This window comes from Procambarus clarkii, chromosome 50 (assembly GCF_040958095.1).
Source record: "Procambarus clarkii isolate CNS0578487 chromosome 50, FALCON_Pclarkii_2.0, whole genome shotgun sequence".
NCBI lineage: Eukaryota > Metazoa > Arthropoda > Malacostraca > Decapoda > Cambaridae > Procambarus > Procambarus clarkii.
The window spans coordinates 8,776,132-8,801,237 of NC_091199.1; the positions used below are offsets into that span (position 1 = coordinate 8,776,132).

Here is a 25,106-nt window from a genome sequence, read left to right on the forward strand (position 1 = left end):
GGAAAAAAAACAGTAATTAATAACCATTTCAGGTGTTCAGCCTTTGCAAAAAAATGATACATTCTTTACATTTTATCAATATACATGTTTAGTGTATTTTAGTATGTACACCATAAATTGCTCATTTGTCTTCCTCAAATGCGTAAAAGATAATTAAGGTAAATAATATATTTCTTCATTTCACTGTAAAAGTTTTCTATTGGTAGATGTGCATTTCCACATATAAATGATTTTCAAAGTGGAAATGAATATTTACACATATAACTTAAGTTAATTTCTAAGTATGAACACCCACAATCGAGCACTGATGACTTGTCCTCTCTTAGACTCTGTATAAATGTATATACATCGCTGGCACCCAAACACATACGGGTGTTACTTATTTTGGTTATACACACAAACCATTGTAGTTCAACACTTTTACACTTGAAGGTTAATATTGGCGTATGTGTACATATATTCCCAATAATTCATAGTCACTGAGATTTTGACGATTCTCTTCGTTTTCTGTACACGACTATTTTGTATCTAATGAGGAGACTTATTAATTCATAAATAATGGGAAGAATCATTCATCTTTATGTTAAACGACATGGCTGCTAACATGGGCGGTTATAATTGGGCTGTACTCGGGTATATTAAGGGGTTGACAAGGTCACTAAGGAAACGAGAGAAGGTCGGGGGTTTAGGAGTAGTGGTCGGTTTCCTGCTCTAGCTCAACCGAACCTGAGGAAATTTCTCTGGGGCGCCCTCACGTTGCGGGAGTACTCAGCTGGACTCACCACCACCAGGGACTCGCTGGACTCGGAGGACGAGGATGGCGGGTATTCGTTGGATCTGTCCCGCTTGCCAAATCTGAGGAAGTTACGATTGCGGCCAAAGCGCAAGAAGTTACGATCACGGCCGAAGCGCAGGAAGTTACGATCAAGTGCGCGTTTGTTTACGTCCTGTGGATCCTCTGAGGACACGGTGATTATCTCTTCTTCAGGCTGGAATCTTCTGGCCCAGGAGGAGGGGCTGTAGGATGACATTGACCCGTAGTCATTAAAGGTTGGATCAGCTGCTCTCTTCATGCGCTGAGAAGTGCTCTCCCTGGGTTCTGAGGACTCGATCTTGTGAGCGACGTCATGCTTGGCAGAGGCCTTTGGCTGGACCGGAGTGGGAGAGGAGGGTGTGGGGTTGTTTCCTTGGGTTTTGGGTCCATCACAGCCATCACAAGACTGGGCGTTGAGCTGCCGGGTCACGGAGCGGCCAAATCTCAGGAAGTTGCGGCTACGACCGTGTCTGCTGGAGAAACATGGTAAATATAAAATAGAGAATTGTGTGAAGGAAATTCTGATATACAAAATATATCTGACAACTTGAACAGGATAAAGGACTCGGGAACTACCTCCAGCAGTGGAGAGGTCTGACTGGATGATATGTTACATCTGGGGTCCACTATATATTCATTCCACTGCGGCATATTTTTAGTATCTACTGTTTTTTGAACTTATTACACACAATTATGGTGCTGGTCTGGTGAATTTGCAAGAAGATCTATCCCATTTTCATTCCTTTCTACTCAGCTCCAAATATCTATGTATATTTGCCCCTTCGACGTGTGTTGAACAAAACAGAAGTAATGGGAATAATTGTATCTAACTTTGACCTCTGGTGCCCCATTTCTTACCTGTATGCAGCCTGCTTCTCTAAGGGAAGGTCGTCCTTGACCACCTCACCCTCCAGACTGTTTAAGAACTCCATGGGTCCTCCAACGACAAACATGTCCTCCATGTCGGGTCTTCCGAACCTCAGGAAGTTCCGGCTTCGTTTCACGAGGGAGTCGTTGAGAGTCTCGTCGTCGCTGTTGTGGTAGTCACCAAGACCACTGCGTCCGAACCTGTGGTAGCGAGGTTATTTATGCATGTTTCTGGGTATCATCATACAAGAAAGTCAATATTTAACAACAAAATATCGAGGGGCTAACAATTGATACGCAAAAACTACTAAACTGCTAAGTTCCAAAATAAGTTTCAAAATAATTTTGCAACGTTCCAAAATCAGATTAAGACTTTCCATTTTAAAGATATTATAAAAGAATGTTATGAAATAAGAAGTTTTTCAACAATACGGACCTGAGGAAATTACGGTTTCTCTTGTCCACATCGCTGCGTCCAAACCTGGAGAGGAAACACAAAGGTGATTAATGATGAAGAGGAAGAAAATAAAGACATAGAAACCATCGACAGATATAATAAGAACTAGGGCTCGACATAGCGGAAGCACTTTACATTACACACACATACTCAATCATCACTCGGCTCATATCATATATGATCAACCAGTTCACTGTCACCCATAACTTGGCCTTTAATCTCCATGTTGTCTGAACCGTATACCTCCCATTATGTTTCTTTAAAGTCATCCAAAGTCTCACTAATTTCAACTTCCCATTCTCACACCATACCTCCCATTTTCTGTCTCCCTCCAGCCTCCAGGTTCCCTCCTCACCTCAGTAGTATCATAACACAAGAGCCGTCCTCGTCCAAATATCAACAACAACAACACCAATAACATGCTCACCTCAGGAAGTTCCTATCGCTGTAGGCTCTCTTGGAGCCCTCCTGACTGATGGGGTACAAGTCTCCGCCATCGTCCATCCATGCCTGGCTTCCTGGGAGGAAATATTTGAGTAATCTCTTCTCAGGCTGAGCTACGGAGTCGTCTTCGCTGTTGTTGGAGCCGAAGCCTTGAGAGGGAGAGCTGAGGGCGGCTGCGACGGGCGGGACTGGGGCAGCATGGGCGGCGTGGGCGTAGGAACACCAGGTAAAGGTTGCCAGTAACACCCAGGCTGCTAGAGGCATCACGCAAGACCTGAGGATGAGAGAAGTACACTGGTTACTGTGTGTGTGTGTGTGTGTGTGTGTGTGTGTGTGTGTGTGTGTGTGTGTGTGTGTGTGTGTGTGTGTGTGTGTGTATGTGTGTGTGTGTGTGGAGGGAGTCACCAGTACCTTGGAGGTTCCTAGCACACAGGACTCCTGTGTGCTAAGTGGTTCCTAGCAGTCTGGAGGAGGCAGGAGCGACTTACCTTGTCATGGTAGTGTGTGAGAGTGCGATGGTGTGGCTGGGTGAAAGCCCTATATCAACCTCTGACAACCCCACCCACCCACACTCCCACACTCCCATCACCTCCCCTGGCCTCTTGCCCCGCCCACTATTGACCACGCCCCCTTTTTCCCCTACATGGCCATTGGCCGCCCACCGACCATGTCTCCTCTCTCCCCTACCGGGGTAAAGTGTCATTGTTCATCTCTGATATTGGATACGTTTGGCACCTTATTGGCCTGATACAGTCTTTTCTTTCTCTTATTTGTAGATATGAAAAGTCTCAGTTCTCTCTCTCTCTCTCTCTCTCTCTCTCTCTCTCTCTCTCTCTCTCTCTCTCTCTCTCTCTCTCTCTCTCTCTCTCTCTCTCTCTCTCTCTCTCCATCTTGTTGAATAAATGTTACAAAAAACTTATTCTTAGTGCTTACATTAGGCTATTTAGGTACTCGTTCTGGATTAGTAACGTTTGTCTTGGACGTATAATGGTCGCCAGAAGGTCAGTTCCTTCCTTACAGCTGGTGACAACATTACCATCTTCCCGGTTTAATGATCGGCTTGTGTCTTCAGATGAACATCACTGACGATCTTTAACCAGAGACGATCAGACACGCGGTCGAAGTCTTTCTGATGCAATTATTTTTTATTTGTTCTGATTCCCTTTTTTAGATATTTAAATTAATGCTTTTAACATAATTCACATTTATAGATATCATTTTGAAGCACCATAGTTGACAGTCAAGTACACCTACGTGTTTCTGTTACAACAAGACTTGCAAAATATAATTTATAATGATTTCTACACAAAGTTGTTAGTTAAATGCTTTAGAAATATATACCCAAACCCAAACTCATACTTAATGAAATGTATCGCTCGTATGCCGTAGAGGTTTGCGATTTAAATTAAATTTTCTGAATAAATTTTCTTTCTGTTTGGATTTCTCGCTTTTATTATGTTCTTTTGTATTGTGTTCACACATAATAACATAGAGAAACACGAGAAAGGCCCCACTCACAGAATCACAATATTATATAACTTATCAAGATATATATTAAAACAAAATAGAAAACACCAGTAATGTTATACTGATGGTTGCTTCCTTCACAACCCCTAGTGTTATAGTGACGGTTGCTTCTTTCACAACCCCTAGTGTTATAGTGACGGTTGCTTCCTTCACAACCCCTAGTGTTATAGTGACGGTAGCTTCCTTCACAACCCCTAGTGTTATAGTGACGGTTGCTTCCTTCACAACCCCTAGTGTTATAGAGACGGTTGCTTCCTTCACAACCCCTAGTGTTATAGTGACGGTTGCTTCCTTCACAACCCCTAGTGTTATAGAGACGGTTGCTTCCTTCACAACCCCTAGTGTTATAGTGACGGTAGCTTCCTTCACAACCCCTAGTGTTATAGTGACGGTTGCTTCCTTCACAACCCCTAGTGTTATAGTGACGGTAGCTTCCTTCACAACCCCTAGTGTTATAGTGACGGTTGCTTCCTTCACAACCCCTAGTGTTATAGAGACGGTTGCTTCCTTCACAACCCCTAGTGTTATAGTGACGGTTGCTTCCTTCACAACCCCTAGTGTTATAGAGACGGTTGCTTCCTTCACAACCCCTAGTGTTATAGTGACGGTAGCTTCCTTCACAACCCCTAGTGTTATAGTGACGGTTGCTTCCTTCACAACCCCTAGTGTTATAGTGACGGTTGCTTCCTTCACAACCCCTAGTGTTATACTGATGGTTGCTTCCTTCACAACCCCTAGTGTTATAGAGACGGTTGCTTCCTTCACAACCCCTAGTGTTATAGTGACGGTTGCTTCCTTCACAACCCCTAGTGTTATAGTGACGGTTGCTTCCTTCACAACATCTACAGTCATAGTGACGGTAGCTTCCTTCACAACCCCTAGTGTTATAGTGACGGTACTCTTCCTTCACAACCCATAGTGTTATAGTGACGGTAGCTTCCTTCACAACCCCTAGTGTTATAGTGACGGTACTCTTCCTTCACAACCCCTAGTGTTATAGAGACGGTTGCTTCCTTCACAACCCCTAGTGTTATAGTGACGGTAGCTTCCTTCACAACCCCTAGTGTTATAGTGACGGTACTCTTCCTTCACAACCCCTAGTGTTATAGAGACGGTTTCTTCCTTCACAACCCCTAGTGTTATAGAGACGGTTGCTTCCTTCACAACCCCTAGTGTTATAGTGACGGTTGCTTCCTTCACAACCCCTAGTGTTATAGAGATGGTTGCTTCCTTCACAACCCCTAGTGTTATAGTGACGGTTGCTTCCTTCACAACCCCTAGTGTTATAGAGACGGTTGCTTCCTTCACAACCCCTAGTGTTATAGTGACGGTAGCTTCCTTCACAACCCCTAGTGTTATAGTGACGGTTGCTTCCTTCACAACCCCTAGTGTTATAGTGACGGTTGCTTCCTTCACAACCCCTAGTGTTATAGAGATGGTTGCTTCCTTCACAACCCCTAGTGTTATAGTGACGGTTGCTTCCTTCACAACCCCTAGTGTTATAGTGACGGTTTCTTCCTTCACAACCCCTAGTGTTATAGAGACGGTTGCTTCCTTCACAACCCCTAGTGTTATAGTGACGGTTGCTTCCTTCACAACCCCTAGTGTTATAGAGACGGTTGCTTCCTTCACAACCCCTAGTGTTATAGTGACGGTAGCTTCCTTCACAACCCCTAGTGTTATAGTGACGGTTGCTTCCTTCACAACCCCTAGTGTTATAGTGACGGTTTCTTCCTTCACAACCCCTAGTGTTATAGAGACGGTTGCTTCCTTCACAACCCCTAGTGTTATAGTGACGGTTGCTTCCTTCACAACCCCTAGTGTTATAGAGACGGTTGCTTCCTTCACAACCCCTAGTGTTATACTGATGGTTGCTTCCTTCACAACCCCTAGTGTTATAGTGACGGTAGCTTCCTTCACAACCCCTAGTGTTATAGTGACGGTTGCTTCCTTCACAACCCCTAGTGTTATAGTGACGGTTGCTTCCTTCACAACCCCTAGTGTTATAGTGACGGTAGCTTCCTTCACAACCCCTAGTGTTATAGTGACGGTTGCTTCCTTCACAACCCCTAGTGTTATAGTGACGGTTGCTTCCTTCACAACCCCTAGTGTTATAGTGACGGTTGCTTCCTTCACAACCCCTAGTGTTATAGAGACGGTTGCTTCCTTCACAACCCCTAGTGTTATAGTGACGGTTGCTTCCTTCACAACATCTACAGTCATAGTGACGGTAGCTTCCTTCACAACCCCTAGTGTTATAGTGACGGTACTCTTCCTTCACAACCCATAGTGTTATAGTGACGGTAGCTTCCTTCACAACCCCTAGTGTTATAGTGACGGTACTCTTCCTTCACAACCCCTAGTGTTATAGAGACGGTTGCTTCCTTCACAACCCCTAGTGTTATAGTGACGGTAGCTTCCTTCACAACCCCTAGTGTTATAGTGACGGTACTCTTCCTTCACAACCTCTAGTGTTATAGTGACGGTTGCTTCCTTCACAACCTCTAGTGTTATAGTGACGGTTGCTTCCTTCACAACCCCTAGTGTTATAGTGACGGTACTCTTCCTTCACAACCTCTAGTGTTATAGAGATGGTTGCTTCCTTCACAACCCCTAGTGTTATAGTGACGGTTGCTTCCTTCACAACCTCTAGTGTTATAGTGACGGTAGCTTCCTTCACAACCCCTAGTGTTATAGTGACGGTACTCTTCCTTCACAACCTCTAGTGTTATAGTGACGGTTGCTTCCTTCACAACCTCTAGTGTTATAGTGACGGTTGCTTCCTTCACAACCTCTAGTGTTATAGTGACGGTTGCTTCCTTCACAACCCCTAGTGTTATAGTGACGGTACTCTTCCTTCACAACCCCTAGTGTTATAGTGACGGTACTCTTCCTTCACAACCCCTAGTGTTATAGTGATGGTTGCTTCCTTCACAACCCCTAGTGTTATAGTGACGGTAGCTTCCTTCACAACCCCTAGTGTTATAGTGACGGTTGCTTCCTTCACAACCCCTAGTGTTATAGTGACGGTTGCTTCCTTCACAACCCCTAGTGTTATAGTGACGGTTGCTTCCTTCACAACCCCTAGTGTTATAGTGACGGTTGCTTCCTTCACAACCCCTAGTGTTATAGTGACGGTTGCTTCTTTCACAACCCCTAGTGTTATAGTGACGGTTGCTTCCTTCACAACCCCTAGTGTCATAGTGACGGTTGCTTCCCTCACAACCCCTAGTGTTATAGTGACGGTTGCTTCCCTCACAATCCCAAGTGTTATAGTGACGGTAGCTTCCCTCACAACCTCTAGTGTTATAGTGACGGTTGCTTCCCTCACAATCCCAAGTGTTATAGTGACGGTAGCTTCTTTCACAACCTCTAGTGTTATAGTGACGGTAGCTTCCCTCACAACCCCTAGTGTTATAGTGACGGTTGCTTCTTTCACAACCTCTAGTGTTATAGTGACGGTAGCTTCTCTCACAACCTCTAGTGTTATAGTGACGGTTGCTTCCTTCACAACCCCTACTGTCATAGTGACGGTAGCTTCCTTCACAACCCCTATGGTCATAGTGACGGTAGCTTCTTTCACAACCCCTACTGTCATAGTGACGGTGCTCTTCCCTCACAATCCATACTGTCATAGTGACGGTTGCTTCTTTCACAACCCCTAGTGTCATAGTGACGGTAGCTTCCTTCACAACCCCTATAGTCATAGTGACAGTAGCTTCCTTCACAACCCCTAGTGTTATAGTGACGGTACTCTTCCTTCACAACCCCTAGTATTATAGTGACGGTACTCTTCCTTCACAACCCCTACTGTCATAGTGACGGTAGCTTCCTTCACAAACCCTAGTATCATAGTGACGGTATATGTTTCCTAACAACCGATACTGTCTTAATGACGGTAAATCTTCCTTCACAACTCCTACTGTCATAATGACGGTAAATCTTCCTTCACAACTCCTACTGTCATAATGACGGTAAATCTTCCTTCACAACTCCTACTGTCATAATGACGGTAAATCTTCCTTCACAACTCCTACTGTCATAATGACGGTAAATCTTCCTTCACAACTCCTACTGTCATAATGACGGTAAATCTTCCTTCTAAAAGCACCATCAGAAACTTTCAGCAAGTTGATGGTGTTTAGTGTCAAGGACTTGGACTGTATAGAGACCTCTGTTGGAGCTGCATATATCGCCCGAATTGTTCAGTAATTCTGGTCACGATCTGCCTGTCTATGGCATATCTGAGGGTATTTATTTTTTTTTTTTTTTATTTATTTTTTTTTTTGAGATATATACAAGAGTTGTTACATTCTTGTACAGCCACTAGTACGCGTAGCGTTTCGGGCAAGTCCTTAATCCTATGGTCCCTGGAATACGATCCCCTGCCGCGAAGAATCGTTTTTTCATCCAAGTACACATTTTACTGTTGCGTTAAACAGAGGCTACAGTTAAGGAATTGCGCCCAGTAAATCCTCCCCGGCCAAAGAAAACTATTCTAACAAAATGACGTAAAATTTATATTAGCTGGATTTTGAATTTTTTGTTTTCAAAGTCTTAATCATACTTTTTTTTAATGCGTCTTGGTAGAGCTGCGATTGGTCGAAGAAACGGTCAATTTGATCAATTGTTTATTCATCTGAATAATTGTTTTTTTCAACCGATTAATTGTTTTTTCATCTGGTTAATCTTTTTTTCCAAACACTCGCTTGTCTTTCAATAGTATAGCATCAAATCTGTACGTAAAGTTACTCGAATAAGCTCGTACGGATAAGTTTTTATACTTATATAAATAAGAAATACATTATAGTGTAAATATGTATTGATGATTTACATTTGTGTGAGTTAATAGGTTTTATGTAATCAAAAGAAGTTAATATTATCAGGTCATTTATTGACTAGATTTACAGGTCTAAAATATATCGCAGCTCAAGTATATAAAAAAATTTCAAAACCATAAAGGAAAAAAACTAATTAATAACCTTTTCAGGTGTTCAGCCTTTGCAAAAAAAAAATGATACATTCTTTACATTTTATCAATATACATGTTTAGTGTATTTTAGTATGTACACCATAAATTGCTCATTTGTCTTCCTCAAATGCGTAAAAGATAATTAAGGTAAATAATATATTTCTTCATTTCACTGTAAAAGTTTTCTATTGGTAGATGTGCATTTCCACATATAAATGATTTTCAAAGTGGAAATGAATATTTACACATATAACTTAAGTTAATTTCTAAGTATGAACACCCACAATCGAGCACTGATGACTTGTCCTCTCTTAGACTCTGTATAAATGTATATACATCGCTGGCACCCAAACACATACGGGTGTTACTTATTTTGGTTATACACACAAACCATTGTAGTTCAACACTTTTACACTTGAAGGTTAATATTGGCGTATGTGTACATATATTCCCAATAATTCAGTCACTGAGATTTTGACGATTCTCTTCGTTTTCTGTACACGACTATTTCGTATCTAATGAGGAGACTTATTAATTCATAAATAATGGGAAGAATCATTCATCTTTATGTTAAACGACATGGCTGCTAACATGGGCGGTTATAATTGGGCTGTACTCGGGTATATTAAGGGGTTGACAAGGTCACTAAGGAAACGAGAGAAGGTCGGGGGTTTAGGAGTAGTGGTCGGTTTCCTGCTCTAGCTCAACCGAACCTGAGGAAATTTCTCTGGGGCGCCCTCACGTTGCGGGAGTACTCAGCTGGACTCACCACCACCAGGGACTCGCTGGACTCGGAGGACGAGGATGGCGGGTATTGGTTGGATCTGTCCCGCTTGCCAAATCTAAGGAAGTTACGATTGCGGCCAAAGCGCAAGAAGTTACGATCACGGCCGAAGCGCAGGAAGTTACGATCAAGTGCGCGTTTGTTTACGTCCTGTGGATCCTCTGAGGACACGGTGATTATCTCTTCTTCAGGCTGGAATCCTCTGGCCCAGGAGGAGGGGCTGTAGGATGACATTGACCCGTAGTCATTAAAGGTTGGATCAGCTGCTCTCTTCATGCGCTGAGAAGTGCTCTCCCTGGGTTCTGAGGACTCGATCTTGTGAGCGACGTCATGCTTGGCAGAGGCCTTTGGCTGGACCGGAGTGGGAGAGGAGGGTGTGGGGTTGTTTCCTTGGGTTTTGGGTCCATCACAGCCATTACAAGACTGGGCGTTGAGCTGCCGGGTCACGGAGCGGCCAAATCTCAGGAAGTTGCGGCTACGACCGTGTCTGCTGGAGAAACATGGTAAATATAAAATAGAGAATTGTGTGAAGGAAATTCAGATATACAAAATATATCTGACAACTTGAACAGGATAAAGGACTCGGGAACTACCTCCAGCAGTGGAGAGGTCTGATTGGATGATATGTTACATCTGGGGTCCACTATATATTCATTCCACTGCGGCATATTTTTAGTATCTTGTTCCCATACTTTAAGCTTTTGTACCGTTTTTTGAACCTATATCACACAATTATGGTGCTGGTCTGGTGCATTTGCAAGAAGATCTATCCCATTTTCATTCCTTTCCACTCAACTCCAAATATCTACGTATATTTGCCCCTTCGACGTGTGTTGAACAAAACAGAAGTAATGGGAATAATTGTATCTAACTTTGACCTCTGGTGCCCCATTTCTCACCTGTATGCAGCCTGCTTCTCTAAGGGAAGGTCGTCCTTGACCACCTCACCCTCGAGACTGTTTAAGAACTCCATGGGTCCTCCTGCGACAAACATGTCCTCCATGTCAGGTCTTCCGAACCTCAGAAAGTTCCGGCTTCGTTTCACGAGGGAGTCGTTGAGAGTCTCGTCGTCGCTGTTGTGGTAGTCACCAAGATCACTGCGTCCGAACCTGTGGTAGCGAGGCTATTTATGCATGTTTCTGGGTATCATCATACAAGAAAGTCAATATTTAACAACAAAATATCGAGGGGCTAACAATTGATACGCAAAAACTACTAAACTGCTCCAAAAACTACTAAACTGCTAAGTTCCAAAATGAGTTTCAAAATAATTTTGCAACGTTCCAAAATCAGATTAAGACTTTCCATTTTAAAGATATTATAAAAGAATGTAATGAAATAAGAAGTTTTTCAACAATACGGACCTGAGGAAATTACGGTTTCTCTTGTCCACATCGCTGCGTCCAAACCTGGAGAGGAAACACAAAGGTGATTAATGATGAAGAGGAAGAAGATAAAGACATAGAAACCATCGACAGATATAATAAGAACTAGAGCTCGACATAGCGGAAGCACTTTACATTACACACACATACTCAATCATCACTCGGCTCATATCATATATGGTCAACCAGTTCACTGTCACCCATAACTTGGCCTTTAATCTCCATGTTGTCTGAACCGTATACCTCCCATTATGTTTCTTTAAAGTCATCCAAAGTCTCACTAATTTCAACTTCCCATTCTCACACCATACCTCCCATTTTCTGTCTCCCTCCAGCCTCCAGGTTCCCTCCTCACCTCAGTAGTATCATAACACAAGAGTCGTCCTCGTCCAAATATCAACAACAACAACACCAATTACATGCTCACCTCAGGAAGTTCCTATCGCTGTAGGCTCTCTTGGAGCCCTCCTGACTGATGGGGTACAAGTCTCCACCATCGTCCATCCATGCCTGGCTTCCTGGGTGGAAATATTTGAGTAATCTCTTCTCAGGCTGAGCTACGGAGTCGTCCTCGCTGTTGTTGGAGCCGAAGCCCTGAGAGGGAGAGCTGAGGGCGGCTGCGACGGGCGGGACTGGGGCAGCATGGGCGGCGTGGGCGTAGGAACACCAGGTAAAGGTTGCCAGTAACACCCAGGCTGCTAGAGGCATCACGCAAGACCTGAAGATGAGAGAAGTACACTGATTACTGTGTGCGTGTGTGTGTGTGTGTGTGAGTGTGTGTGTGTGTGTGTGTGTGTGTGTGTGTGTGTGTGTGTGTGTGTGTGTGTGTGTGTGTGTGTGTGTGTGGAGGGAGTCACCAGTACCTTGGAGGTTCCTAGCACACAAGACACCTGTGTGCTAGGTGGTTCCTAGCAGTCTGGAGGAGGCAGGAGCGACTTACCTTGTCATGGTAGTGTGTGAGAGTGCGATGGTGTGGCTGGGTGAGAGCTCTATATCAACCTCCGACAACCCCACCCACCCACACTCCCACACTCCCATCACCACCCCTGCCCTCTTGCCCCGCCCACTATTGACCACGCCCCCTTTTTCCCCTACATGGCCATTGGCCGCCCACCGACCATGTCTCCTCTCTCCCCTACCGGGGTGAAGTGTCATTGTTCATCTCTGATATTGGATACGTTTGGCACCTTATTGGCCTGATACAGTCTTTTCTTTCTATAAATTATTTGTGGGTAGGAGAAGACTTTCATTTTATTCGCTTAGTCTCTCTCTCTCTCTCTCTCTCTCTCTCTCTCTCTCTCTCTCTCTCTCTCTCTCTCTCTCTCTCTCTCTCTCTCTCTCTCTCTCTCTCTCTCTCTCTCTCTTTCTCTGTTTAAAATTAGTCTACAGCTCATTATAAATGATGTTGAAGTTCCTAATAAAATTGCAACTTAGAGCTGTTTTTGTCAACTTCCGTTGTGATTGTCAGCTTCATGTTGCCCACAACTTTGGGCTAGATGGGAATCCTTGAGAACAATTTTCTTATACATAATAGTAAGTGTGTTGACATTTCTGCGGTGTTGAAAGCTCTGATGTACTTACCAGCACAGACAGAACGACTCAGGACTTTAGGTGAGTCTTCTCCCAAGGTTTTCTACTATATCCAAAAGTCTGACGGTAGGAGGGATGATGGGGGGGGGGGGGGGTCAGGCCATCCAGGAGAGTCGTGCATACTCATCTTGGTACCGAAGTTTGAGATTCATCGTAGAGCTCAATGTTTCTTGGTTTACTTCCTTGCTAGGTTAAGAAGGTCATTTTTCATGGCTATTGGAGAGTCAAACGTCATTACTGAGAAGTAAACTGCGTCTCTAAACTCAAGGTTTATACCACTTGTATACTTCTCTCAGTCGTAATCTCATGCTGTATTTTTGTCATAATCGCTTGTATTTTTGTGACTAAGATGTCACTAGCCATCGCTTTCCCCAGGTAGATATTGGGGAAAGTGGATGATTAATGGGCCTTGTTGTAGTTGGTATTTATTCTTTTCCGTATTTAAAGTTTAGAGAGTCATCATCATAGGTCTCAGCTACAGTAACAAGGTATACCGTTGACGTAGTCATTATAAATGAAGTGCTTATCACACTACCTGGCTTATGCTGCCTCCAACTGAGTAGTTTTCAGATTCCGCAACACTGAGAATAACACCCAAAGTGCTTTCTCGCAAGTAGTTCTTTATTACCAGTAAAATGAATGCTAAAATAGAAAGTGCCTGGAGTTTTATCTGGTAGCCCAGAGTGTCATACCCGTTGAAAGGCTCCTGGAATGTCCAGTGCAACAACTGAGCTTATTGTGAAGTCATCCAGTCCTTGAAGCCATTTAGTGGAGAGGTTCAGCCAAAGGTCAACAGCAGAAAGACCTTTTCCAATACCCAAATTGACTACCATATAGTATCCAATGATAGTAAAAATTACTGTAAATTGCTGAAATTAATTTCTCGAGAATTTTCCAGTAACTGAAAGTAGACACTTGTATGTAGTTACCCAATAACTTGAACGACTCCTCGTTTGTGGACTGGAGATGTATCTGCTTGTTTCCATAGGAACATAAGAATAAAGGTAACTGCAGAAGGCCTATTGGCCCATACGATGCAGCTCCTGTTTATAACCACCCTATCCCCCCTTATATACATGTCCAACCCACTCTTGAAACAATCAAGGGACCCCCCCACCTCCACCACGTTACGCAGTAATTGGTTCCACAAATCAAGAAAAATGTTACCTAACTGTTAAAATACTGTTACCAGTATTTACCCAGGTCTTTCCAAAATCTTTATCAATTTATACCCATTGTTTCGTGTTCTGACTTGTGTTGATACTTTTAATAACCTATTAATATCCCCTTTCTTTTATCCATTCACCCACTTGTACACATCTATCATGTCACACCATTTTCTTCTCCTTTCTGGAGAATGTAATTTAAGCTTTGTCAATCTTTCTTCATATGACAGGTTTCTAATTTGGGGGGATTACCTTTGTCATCCTACGCTGGACTTGTTCTAGTGAATTTATATCCATTCTGTAGTACGGCGACCACAACTGAACTGCATAATCTAAATGGGGCCTAACCAGAGCAAGATATAGCTGAAGAAGAATTCCATATGTCTTTTTAATGCTTAGATTAATAAATTCCAGTGTCCTATTTGCCTTATTACGAACATTTATGCACTGATTTTTTGGTTATAAATTCTTACTAATCATAATTCCCAGATCCCTTTCGCAATCCGACTTCGCAATCTCAACACCATCTAGCTCGAATCTTGTAACTCTATCATCATTACCTAGCCTCAAAACCTTACATTTGTCAGCATTAAACTGCATCTGCCAATCTTTTCACCATTTCAAAACTATACTTAGATCGTGTTGAAGTGATCGTGAGTCTTTTTCCGTGTTTATTTCCCTCCTGAATTTTGTATCATAAAGAGGTCCAAATTCCTTGAGGTAGGTAGAGTTGGTAGAGGCGTGTGAGAGGCGAAGCCAGCAGGTCGACTCATCGGTGTAACAGTCTTGGCCTGACCCTTTCCGGCCCCATTGCCTTATCTATGTCCGGTGATTTATGTATATTTGGACTTTGTGTTGAATAACTACGCCAGACAACTAAGACAAAATGCATAGATCAAGCTGTGGAGGATGTCGTTATCGATCAATGACTTTCCTCTTGTTAGCTGAATGGTTTGCCAGAAGGTCAGCCTTTTCATGATTGAGGTGTTTGGTGTCAAATGCTTCAGCTATGTAGAGTCAACTGTTGGTTCTATATTTGCCAACTTTTTCGGTATTTCTGACAAGCATCTCTCTGTGACTGGGATGTTTGAGAGTATTTAATTCAGAGCAGTTTACGATACTATTAATAATGTTTCCAAGAAGATAACCTATAATTTAAATCAGTTAGATTTTTTTCCATTGTTTGATCCTTAATTTTCAGTAAATGTCACGTTTTCATATGTCTAAGGAGAGCTGCGATTGGTCGATGAAACAATCAATCTGATCAATTGTTTATATTCCAAACACTTACAAGTCACTTACTAGTATACTAGTGTTATACGTAGTGAAACTCTATCATTATTTTTTTGTTCTTGTATCAATAACAAATATGTTTCAGTGTTAATATGTAACAGTGATATACATGTATGTGAGTTAGTGGGTTTTATGTAATTAAAAGATGTTAAGTAATATCAGGTCATTTATTGAAAAGATTCCCATGTCTAAAAATATCACAGCTAAATTACTTTAAATATTTAGAAACTATCATGGAGAAAGACAGTGAAGTTATATAATATATAACCTTACAGGTATTCAGCCTTTGATAAAATCATATATATATTTTAAATGTTATCAGTGTAAAAGTTAATTATACATTAGTATGTACTTCATAAAGTTCTAAATTGTCAACACAATCTGTCTACATCATCAGCATACAATGCAGGTAAACAATACAGTTCTTCATGTCACTGTAAAAGTTTTCTAATCTTAGATGCACATTTCCTCTCATAACTAAAATGATTTTCAATTTGGAAATAAATATTTACACATGTAACATAAGTTAATATCTAAGTATAAATACGCACTGTCGAGCACTTATGACTTGACCTCTCCTACACTCTGTATGAATATATGTACATTGCTGACATCCAACACACAGGTGTTGCTTATTTTGGTTATACACATCAACCATTGTTATCCATTGTTGTTCAACACCTTAACACTTGAAGGTTAATATTGGCGAATGTGTACATACATTCCCAAAGATTCATAGTCAGTAAGTGTTGTTACGATTTGGTTCGTTTTCTGTACATGACTATTTTGTAAATGATGAGGATTGTGAATAATTATTCGTCTTTATGTTAATGACATAGCTGCTAAAATAGGCGGGTTATAATTGGGCTATACTCGGGTATATTAAGGGTTGTTCAAGGTCACTAAGTGGACGAGAGAACGTCGGGGGTTTACAAATGGTGGCTGGTTCCGTCTTCCAGTTCAACCGAACCTGAGGAAATTTCTCTGGGGCGCCCTCACGTTGCGGGAGTACTCAGCTGGACTCACCGCCACCAGGGACTCGCTGGACTCGGAGGGCGAGGATAGCGGGTATTCGTTGGATCTGTCCCGCTTGCCAAATCTAAGGAAGTTACGATTGCGGCCGAAACGCAGGAAGTTACGATCACGGCCAAAGCGCAGGAAGTTACGATCAAGTGCGCGTTTGTTTACGTCCTGTGAATCCTCTGAGGACACGGTGATTATCTCTTCTTCAGGCTGGAATCCTCTGGCCCAGACGATGGGGCTGTAGGATGACATTGACCCGTAGTCATTAGCGGTTGGAACGGCGGCTCTCTTCATGCGCTGAGAAGTGCTGTCATCGGGTTCTGGGGACTCTATGGTGTGGGCGATGTCTTGCTTGGCGGGAACCATGGACTGGACAGGGATGGGTGATGGGATAGGGTTGGTTCCTGGGTAGTTGTGCTCATCACAGCCATCACAAGACAGGGCGTTAAGCTGACGGTTCACGGAGCGGCCAAATCTCAGAAAGTTCCGGCTTCGTTTCACGAGGGAGTCGTTGAGAGTCTCGTCGTCGCTGTTGTCGTAGTCACCAAGATCACTGCGTCCGAACCTGTGGTAGCGATGCTATTTATACATGTTTCTGGGTATCTTCATTCAAGAATGTCAATATATGACAACACAATATCGAAGGAAACTAAGACTAAGTCACTGAATTTTGTTAAACAGAAAATATGTAGTCACACATTACAGAATTCTACATCAAATAAGTTATTAAATCTCGTGTCTAAGATAAGGTGCAAGTTAATGTTCGAAAATAATACGAGGACCTTTGATTTCCAAGAAAGTGTTATAGAAGAATGTTAAGAAATATTTTGTTTCCACAATACGGACCTGAGGAAATTACGATTTCTCTTGTCCACATCGCTGCGTCCAAACCTGGAGAGGAAACACAAAGGTGATTAATGATAAAGATGAAGATGAATACATCGAAATCATCAATAGATATAATAACAATAGAGCTCGACATAGCTTAAGCACCACATCAAACACATTTATTCAATTTTCTTCAATCAACTCATATCTTGGTTCGTCCTTCCTTCAGCTCGACCAAAAGTAAACATCCATTTGATGCTACACTCACTGCCTCCCAAAACTTGGGCTTGAATATCCATGTTATCTACAACTTCAGCCTCACATTTTCTTTCTCTCAAGTCACCCAAAAACAATCCCTAGTTTCAGCATCCCGTTCTTACTATACCTTCCCGTTCCCTGTCTCGCTACAGCTTCCAGTTTCCCTCCTCACGTCAACAACAACAACAACAACATGCTCACCTCAGGAAGTTCCTATCACTGTAGGCTCTCTTGGAGCCCTCCTGACTGATGGGGTACAAGTCTCCGCCATCGTCCATCCATGCCTGACTTCCTGGGAGGAAATATTTGAGTATTCTTTTCTCAGGCTGAGCTACGGAGTCGTCTTCGCTGTTGTTGGGGCCGAAGCCCTGAGAGGAAGAGCTGAGGGCGGCTACGACGGGCGGGATTGGGGCAGCATGGGCGGCGTGGGCGTAGGAACACCAGGTAAAGGTTGCCAGTAACACCCAGGCTGCTAGAGGCATCACGCAAGACCTGAGGATGAGAGAAGTACACCGGTTACTGTGTGTGTGTGTGTGTGTGTGTGTGTGTGTGTGTGTGTGTGTGTGTGTGTGTGTGTGTGTGTAGGAAGTCACCAGCACCTTGGAGGTTCCTAGCACACAGGACTCCTGTGTGCTAGGTGGTTCCTTGCAGTCTGGAGGAGGCAGGAGCGACTTACCTTGTCATGGTAGTGTGTGAGAGTGCGATGGTGTGGCTGGGTGAGAGCCCTATATCAACCTCCAACAACCCCACCCACCCACACTCTCTCGCTCCCATCACCACCCCTGCCCTCTTGCCCCGCCCACTATTGACCACGCGCCTTTTTCCCCTACATGGCCATTGGCCGCCCACGGACTTTGTCTCCTCTCTCCCCAACCGGGGTAAAGTGTTATTGTTCATCTCTGATATTGGATACGTTTGGCACCTTATTTGCCTGATTCAGTCTCTTCTTTCTATAAATTATTTGTGGGTAGGAAAAGCCTTTCTGTTTGTTTCTCTCTCTCTCTCTCTCTCTCTCTCTCTCTCTCTCTCTCTCTCTCTCTCTCTCTCTCTCTCTCTCTCTCTCTCTCTCTCTCTCTCTCTCAACTTAGTGTAGAGCTCATTATAAATTATGTTGATGTTCTTAATAAAAAATTGCAACTTAGAGCTGTTTTTGTCAACTTGTGTGATTGTCAACTTCTTGTGCACCGCAAATTTGGGCTAAATTGGAATCCTTGAGAACATTTTCATTGTACATAATAGTATGTGTGCTGACATCTCTGCGGTGTTGAAGGCTCTGATGTACTTACCAGCACAGACAGAACGACTCAAGACTTGAGGTGAGTCTTCTCCCAAGGTTTTCTACTTTGTCCAAAAATCAAAAGGAAGGATGTATGAGGGGGGGGGGGTGTCAGGCCATCCTGGAGAGTCGTGCATACTCATCTTGGTACCGAAGTTGGAGATTCGTCGTAAGGCTGTGTGTTTGTTGGTTTGCTTCCTTGCTAGGTTAAGAAGGGCACTCTTCTATGCCATTGGAGAGTCAGACATCATTACTGAAATATAAACTGCGTCTCTAAACTCAAGGTTTATACCACTTGTATACTTCTCTCAGTCGGAATCTCATGCTGTATTTTTGTCATGATCGCTTGTATTGTTTTGACTGATGTGACTTGCCATCGCCTTTCTCTGGTAGATATTGGTGAAAGCTTATTATTAATGAGCCTCGTTGTAGTTGGAAGTTCTTCTTTTCCATATTTAAAAAGTTTGGAGGTTCATGAGCATAGGTCTCAGCTTTAATGATAAGGTGTAGTATACCGTTGACTTAGACATTAAACAACGAAGTGCTTATCAAGTTTCCTGAGGTATGCTGTCTCCAACTGACTGGTTTTCAGATTCCGCAACACTGAGAGAAACACCCAGAGTGCTTTATCGAAAGTAGTTATTTATTATCAGTAAAATGAAATCTAAAATAGAAAGTGCTTGTGGTTTTAACTGGCAGCCCAGAGTGCCATTCTCGATGAAAGGCTCCTGGAATATCCAGTGCAACAACTGAGCTTATTGTGAAGTCATCCAGTCTTTGATGCCATTTAGGGGAGAGGTTCAGCAAAAGGTCAACAGCAGAATGACCTTTCCCATAAAACAAATTAAATACCATTTAGTTTCCAATGATGGTCAACATTTCTGTAATTTGCGGAAATTAATGTCTCGAGAAATTATCCAGTAACTGAAAGCAGACACTGGTCTGTAGTTACCCAATAACTTGAACGACTCATCGTTTGTGAACTGTAGATGTATCTGCTTGTTTCCGTATGGACCAAATTCCTTGAGCTTGGTAGATTGGTAAAGGTGTGTGAGAGGCGAAGCCATCAGGTCGACACATTGGTGTAACCGTCTTGGCCTGACCCTATCCGGCCCCATTGCCTTACCTATATCCGGTGATTTATGTATATTTGGACTTCATCGTGGTTGAATAACTACGCCAGACAACTTAGACACAATGTACAGATCAAGCTGTGAAAGTTGTCGTTCTGCATCAGTGACTTGCCTCTTGGAAGCAGAATGGTTTGCCAGTAGGTCAGCCTTTTCCTGTTTGTTGGTTGCAAGAGTCCCGTCTTGCCGGTTTAGTGGTGGGATTATGTCTGCAGATGTTTATTACTGATGATCTTTAACCAGAGGTTATCAGACTTTGGATCCATCTCTTCCTGATGCAAGTTTTCTTCTTGTTTGTGATTCCCTTTTGAAGATGTTTAAGTAAATTCGATTCAAGTAAAACACATCTAACTGGTACTAGACTTTGAAGAAAGACAATAACTCCTAGTCAAATACATCTGCCCTGATGCATTGCAAATACCCATATTAAATAACATTTACAATGATTTTCACACATGGATCTTTGTTAAATATATTAGAAATATCTTCCCTAAATTCCGACTCATTCCTAGTGAAATATATCGATCTTGTTCCGAAGACTTTGATAAAGGGATAAAAAATTCATTTTTTTCCGGTTTTGTTTTTACAGTTTTACTATATTCTTTTTAATTATATTGACGCATATTAACATAGAAAAACACAACAATCTCGACACACACACACAAAAGCACAAAATACAAAACACAGACGCATATGAAAAGTGAAATAGAAAACACCCATTCTGTCTAAGTGACAGTATCTACCCTCACAACCTTTACTGTCCTAGTGATGATATCTCCCCTCCACTGGCAGTTCTTTCTTAGTAATACTCAAAGAGGACAAACCAAGTTATGGCCTGACTTTTCGAAAGTTCATGAAGGTGTTTGGTGTCAAATACTTCAGCTATGTAGAGTCAACTGTTGGTTCTATATCTGCCGACTTTTTCGGTATTTCTGACAAGCATCTCTCTGTGACTGGGATTTTTGAGAGTATTTAAATCAGAGACGTTCACGATGCTAGAATTAATGTTTCCAAGAAGATAACCTATAATTTAAATCAGTTAGATTTTGCCTTTTTTTATTTTCATTGACTGGTCCTTAATTTTCAGAAATGGCAAGTTCTCATATCTAAGGAGAGCTGCGATTGGTCGATGAATCAATATCAATCTGATCAATTGTTTATATTCGAAACACTCGCAAGTCACTCACTAGTATACTAGTGTTATACGTAGTGAAACTATCTTTATTTTTGTTCTTGTATCAATAACAAATATATTCTGGCGTTAATATGTAGCAATGATATACATGTATGTGGGTTAGTGGGTTTTATGTAATTAAAAGAATTTATGTAATATTATCAGGTCATTTATTGAAAAGATTCTTATGTCTAAAAATATCACAGCTCAAGTATTTTAAATACTTAGAAACTTTAAAGGAGAAAGATAATAAAGTTAAATAATATATAACCTTACAGGTATTCAGCCTTTGATAAAATCGTATATTAAATGTTATCATTGCATAAGTTCATTATACATTAGTATGTTCCTCATAAGTTTTAAATCGTCAGCACAATCTGTCTACGTCACCAGCATACAATACAGGTAAACAATACAGTTTTTCATATAACTGTAAGAGTTTTCTAATCCTAAATGTGCATTTCAACACATAACTCAAATGATTTTCAATGCAGAAATAAATATTTACACATATACCTAAAGTTAATTTCTCAGTATATCGTCGAAGGTTTAAGAGTGGTGGCCGGTTTTCTCTTCTATTTCAACCGAACCTGAGGAAGTTTCTCTGGGGCGCCCTCACGTTGCGGGAGTACTCAGCTGGACTCACCGCCACCAGGGACTCGCTGGACTCGGAGGGCGAGGATGGCGGGTATTCGTTGGATCTGTCCCGCTTGCCAAATCTGAGGAAGTTACGATTGCGGCCGAAGCGCAGGAAGTTACGATCACGGCCGAAGCGCAGGAAGTTTTGATCAAGTGCGCGTTTGTTTACGTCCTGTGGATCCTCTGAGGACACGGTGATTATCTCTTCTTCAGGCTGGAATCCTCTGGCCCAGACGATGGGGCTGTAGGATGACATTGACCCGTAGTCATTAGCGGTTGGAACGGCGGCTCTCTTCATGCGCTGAGAAGTGCTGTCATCGGGTTCTGGGGACTCGATGGTGTGGGCGATGTCTTGCTTGGCGGGAACCATGGACTGGACAGGGATGGGTGGTGGGATAGGGTTGGTTCCTGGGTAGTTGTTCTCATCACAGCCATCACAAGACAGGGCGTTAAGCTGACGGTTCACGGAGCGGCCAAATCTCAGAAAGTTTCGGCTTCGTTTCACGAGGGAGTCGTTGAGAGTCTCGTCGTCGCTGTTTTCGTAGTCACCAAGACCACTGCGTCCGAACCTGTGGTAGCGAGGCTATTTATGTATGTTTCTGGGTATCCCTATTGACATTTAAGAATGTCAATATAATATCGAAGGAAACAACGACTAAGCCACTGAATTATGTTAAACAGAAAATATGTATTCACACATTTCAAAATTCTACACCAAATTAATTATTAAATCTCGTGTCCCAGATAAGGTGCAAGTTAATGTTCGAAAATAAGAGTAGGACCTTCGATTTTCAAGAAAATGTTATAGAAGAATGTTAAGAAATATTTTGTGTTTCCACAATACGGACCTGAGGAAATTACGATTTCTCTTGTCCACATCGCTGCGTCCAAACCTGGAGAGGAAACACAAAGGTGATTAATTATAAAGATGAAGATGAATACATCGAAGTCATCAATAGATATAATAACAATAGAGCTCGACATAGCATAAGCACTTCACATCAAACACATTTATTCAATTTTCTTCAATCAACTCATATCTTGGTTCGTCCTTCCTTCAGCTCGACCAAAAGTAAACTTCCATATGATGCTACACTCACTGCCCCCCATAACTTGGGCTTGAATATCCATGTTATCTGTGACTCCTGCCTCCCATTTTCTCTCAAGTCATCGAAAAACAATCCAAAGTTTCAGCATCCCCTTCTCACACTATACCATCCCGTTCTCTGTTTCACTGAAGCCTCCAGTTTCCCTCCTCACGTCAAAACAACAACAACATGCTCACCTCAGGAAGTTCCTATCGCTGTAGGCTCTCTTGGATGCCTCCTGACTGATAGGGTACAAGTCTCCGCCATCGTCCATCCATGCCTGGCTTCCTGGGAGGAAATATTTGAGCAATCTCTTCTCAGGCTGAGCTACGGAGTCGTCTTCGCTGTTGCTCAAGCCAAAGTCCTGAGAGGGAGAGCTGAGGGCGGCTGCGACGGGCGGGACTGGTGCAGCATGGGCGGCGTGGGCATAGGAACACCAGGTAAAGGTTGCCAGTAACACCCAGGCTGCTAGAGGCATCACGCAAGACCTGAGGATAAGAGAAGTACACTGATTACTGTGTGTGTGTGTGTGTAGGAAGTCTCCAGCACCTTGGAGGTTCCTAGCACACAGGACTCCTGTTTGCTAGGAACCTCCTAGCACCTAGCAGTCTAGAGGAGGCAAGAGCGACTTACCTTGTCATGGTAGTGTGTGAGAGTGCGATGGTGTGGCTGGGTGAGAGCCCTATATCAACCTCCGACAACCCCACCCACCTACACTCCCTCACTCCCATCATCACCCCTGCCCTCTTGCCCCGCCCACTATTGACCACGCCCCCTTTTTCCCCTACATGGCCATTGGCCGCCCACCGACCATGTCTCCTCTCTCCCCTACCGTGGTGAAGTGTCATTGTTCATCTCTGATATTGGATACGTTTGGCACCTTATTGCTCTGATTTAGTCTCTTCTTTCTATAAATTATTTGTGGGTAGGAAAAGCCCCCCCCCCCCTCTCTCTCTCTCTCTCTCTCTCTCTCTCTCTCTCTCTCTCTCTCTCTCTCTCTCTCTCTCTCTCTCTCTCTCTCTCTCTCTCTCTCTCTCTCTCTTTCTCTCACTCAACTTAGTGTAGAGCTCATTATAAATTATGTTGATGTTCTTTACAAAAAATTGCAACTTAGAGCTGTTTTTGTCAACTTGTGTGATTGTCAACTTCTTGTGCACCGCAAATTTGGGCTAAATTGGAATCCTTGAGAACATTTTCCTTGTACATAATAGTAAGTGTGCTGACATCTCTGCGGTGTTGAAGGCTCTGATGTACTTACCAGCACAGACAGAACGACTCAAGACTTGAGTTGAGTCTTCTCCCAAGGTTTTCTACTTTGTCCAAAAATCTAAAGGAAGGATGTATGAGGGGAGGGGGGGGGGGTGTCAGGCCATCTTGGAGAGTCGTGCATACTCATCTTGGTACCGAAGTTGGAGATTCGTCGTAAGGCTGTGTGTTTGTTGGTTTTCTTTCTTGCTAGGTTAAGAAGGGCACTCTTCTATGCCATTGGAGAGTCAGACGTCATTACTGAAATATAAACTGCGTCTCTAAACTCAAGGTTTATACCACTTGTATACTTTTCTCAGTCAGAATCTCATGCTGTATTTTTGTCATGATCGCTTGTATTGTTTTGACTGATGTGACTTGCCATCGCCTTTTTCTGGTAGATATTGGTGAAAACTTATTATTAATGAGCCTCGTTGTAGTTGGAAGTTCTTCTTTTCCAGATTTTAGAAGTTTAGAGACTCATGAGCATAGGTCTCAGCTTCAGTGATAAGGTGTAGTATACCCTTGACTTAGACATTCAACAACGAAGCGCTTATCTCACGTCCTGAGGTATGCTCCCTCCAACTGAGTTGTTTTCAGATTTCGCAACACTGAGAGAAACACCCAGAGTGCTTCATCGAAAGTAGTTATATATTACGAGTAAAGTGAAATTTAAAATAGAAAGTGCCTGGAGTTTTATCTGGTAGCCCAAAGTGTCATACTCGATGAAAGGCTCCTGGAATGTCCAGTGCAACAAGTAAGCTTATTGTGAAGTCATCCAGTCCTTGATGCCATTTAGGGGAGAGGTTCAGCCAAAGATCAACAGCAGAATGACCTTTCCCATAAACCAAATTGACTACCATATAGTTTCCAATGATGGTCAACATTTCTGTAATTTGCGGAGATTTATGTCTCGAGAAATTTTCCAGTAACTGAAAGCAGACACTGGTCTGTAGTTACCCAATAACTTGAACGACTCATCGTTTTTGGACTGGAGATGTATCTGCTTCTATCCGTAAGGACCAAATTCCTTGAACTAGGTACAGTTGGTAGAGGCGTGTGAGAGGCGAAGCCAGCACGGCGACACATTGGCGTAACATTCATGTCCTGACCCTATCCGGCCCCATTGCCTTACCTATATCTGGT

The 25,106-nt window shown here is 42.8% G+C and overlaps 4 protein-coding genes across 4 annotated transcripts; all 4 read right to left on the reverse strand.

Annotated features, from left to right (window-relative positions):
- Positions 1–456: 456 nt before the first annotated feature.
- On the reverse strand, positions 457–2,846 carry LOC123772708 (FMRFamide-related neuropeptides). The gene is made up of 4 exons (XM_069303644.1): positions 2,566–2,846; positions 2,118–2,162; positions 1,673–1,882; positions 457–1,284 (listed from the first exon to the last, which is right to left on the reverse strand). Exons 1-4 carry the CDS (start codon positions 2,844–2,846, stop codon positions 717–719), a joined length of 1,104 nt encoding a protein of 367 aa, XP_069159745.1. The 3' UTR covers positions 457–716.
- A 6,320-nt stretch (positions 2,847–9,166) lies between these two features.
- Positions 9,167–13,673, reverse strand: LOC138349756 (FMRFamide-related neuropeptides-like). Its single transcript, XM_069303645.1, has 5 exons — positions 13,533–13,673; positions 11,678–11,988; positions 11,230–11,274; positions 10,885–10,974; positions 9,167–10,325 (listed from the first exon to the last, which is right to left on the reverse strand). The coding sequence occupies exons 1-5, from the start codon at positions 13,671–13,673 to the stop codon at positions 9,785–9,787; spliced, it is 1,128 nt and encodes a 375-aa protein (XP_069159746.1). The 3' UTR covers positions 9,167–9,784.
- A 2,586-nt stretch (positions 13,674–16,259) lies between these two features.
- On the reverse strand, positions 16,260–17,911 carry LOC138351641 (FMRFamide neuropeptides-like; the record flags this gene model as incomplete). Its single annotated transcript, XM_069303646.1, has 3 exons — positions 16,260–16,887; positions 17,169–17,213; positions 17,610–17,911. Coding segments are annotated over 3 exons (975 nt in total), but the record flags the coding sequence as incomplete, so codon positions are not given.
- Positions 17,912–21,568: 3,657 nt separating this feature from the next.
- Positions 21,569–23,563, reverse strand: LOC138351642 (uncharacterized). Its single transcript, XM_069303647.1, has 4 exons — positions 23,349–23,563; positions 22,913–23,275; positions 22,476–22,520; positions 21,569–22,196 (listed from the first exon to the last, which is right to left on the reverse strand). The coding sequence occupies exons 1-4, from the start codon at positions 23,561–23,563 to the stop codon at positions 21,569–21,571; spliced, it is 1,251 nt and encodes a 416-aa protein (XP_069159748.1).
- Between the last annotated feature and the right edge of the window lie 1,543 nt (positions 23,564–25,106).

Bases quoted from the DNA above. Each gene is read 5' to 3' on its own strand.
- LOC123772708 (XM_069303644.1), bottom strand. From the start codon at position 2,846: ATGCCTCTAGCAGCCTGGGTGTTACTGGCAACCTTTACCTGGTGTTCC. The intron at 1,883-2,117 runs GTCCGTATTGTT...TCGCTACCACAG, and splicing joins AGAAACCGTAATTTCCTCAG to GTTCGGACGCAGTGGTCTTG. The intron at 1,285-1,672 runs GTAAGAAATGGG...TTTCTCCAGCAG, and splicing joins GAGAAGCAGGCTGCATACAG to ACACGGTCGTAGCCGCAACT.
- LOC138349756 (XM_069303645.1), bottom strand. From the start codon at position 13,673: ATGGTAGTCAATTTGGGTATTGGAAAAGGTCTTTCTGCTGTTGACCTT. The intron at 11,275-11,677 runs GTGAGCATGTAA...TTTCCTCTCCAG, and splicing joins AGCGATAGGAACTTCCTGAG to GTTTGGACGCAGCGATGTGG. The intron at 10,975-11,229 runs GTCCGTATTGTT...TCGCTACCACAG, and splicing joins AGAAACCGTAATTTCCTCAG to GTTCGGACGCAGTGATCTTG.
- LOC138351642 (XM_069303647.1), bottom strand. From the start codon at position 23,563: ATGACACTTCACCACGGTAGGGGAGAGAGGAGACATGGTCGGTGGGCG. The intron at 22,521-22,912 runs GTGAGCATGTTG...TTTCCTCTCCAG, and splicing joins AGCGATAGGAACTTCCTGAG to GTTTGGACGCAGCGATGTGG. The intron at 22,197-22,475 runs GTCCGTATTGTG...TCGCTACCACAG, and splicing joins AGAAATCGTAATTTCCTCAG to GTTCGGACGCAGTGGTCTTG.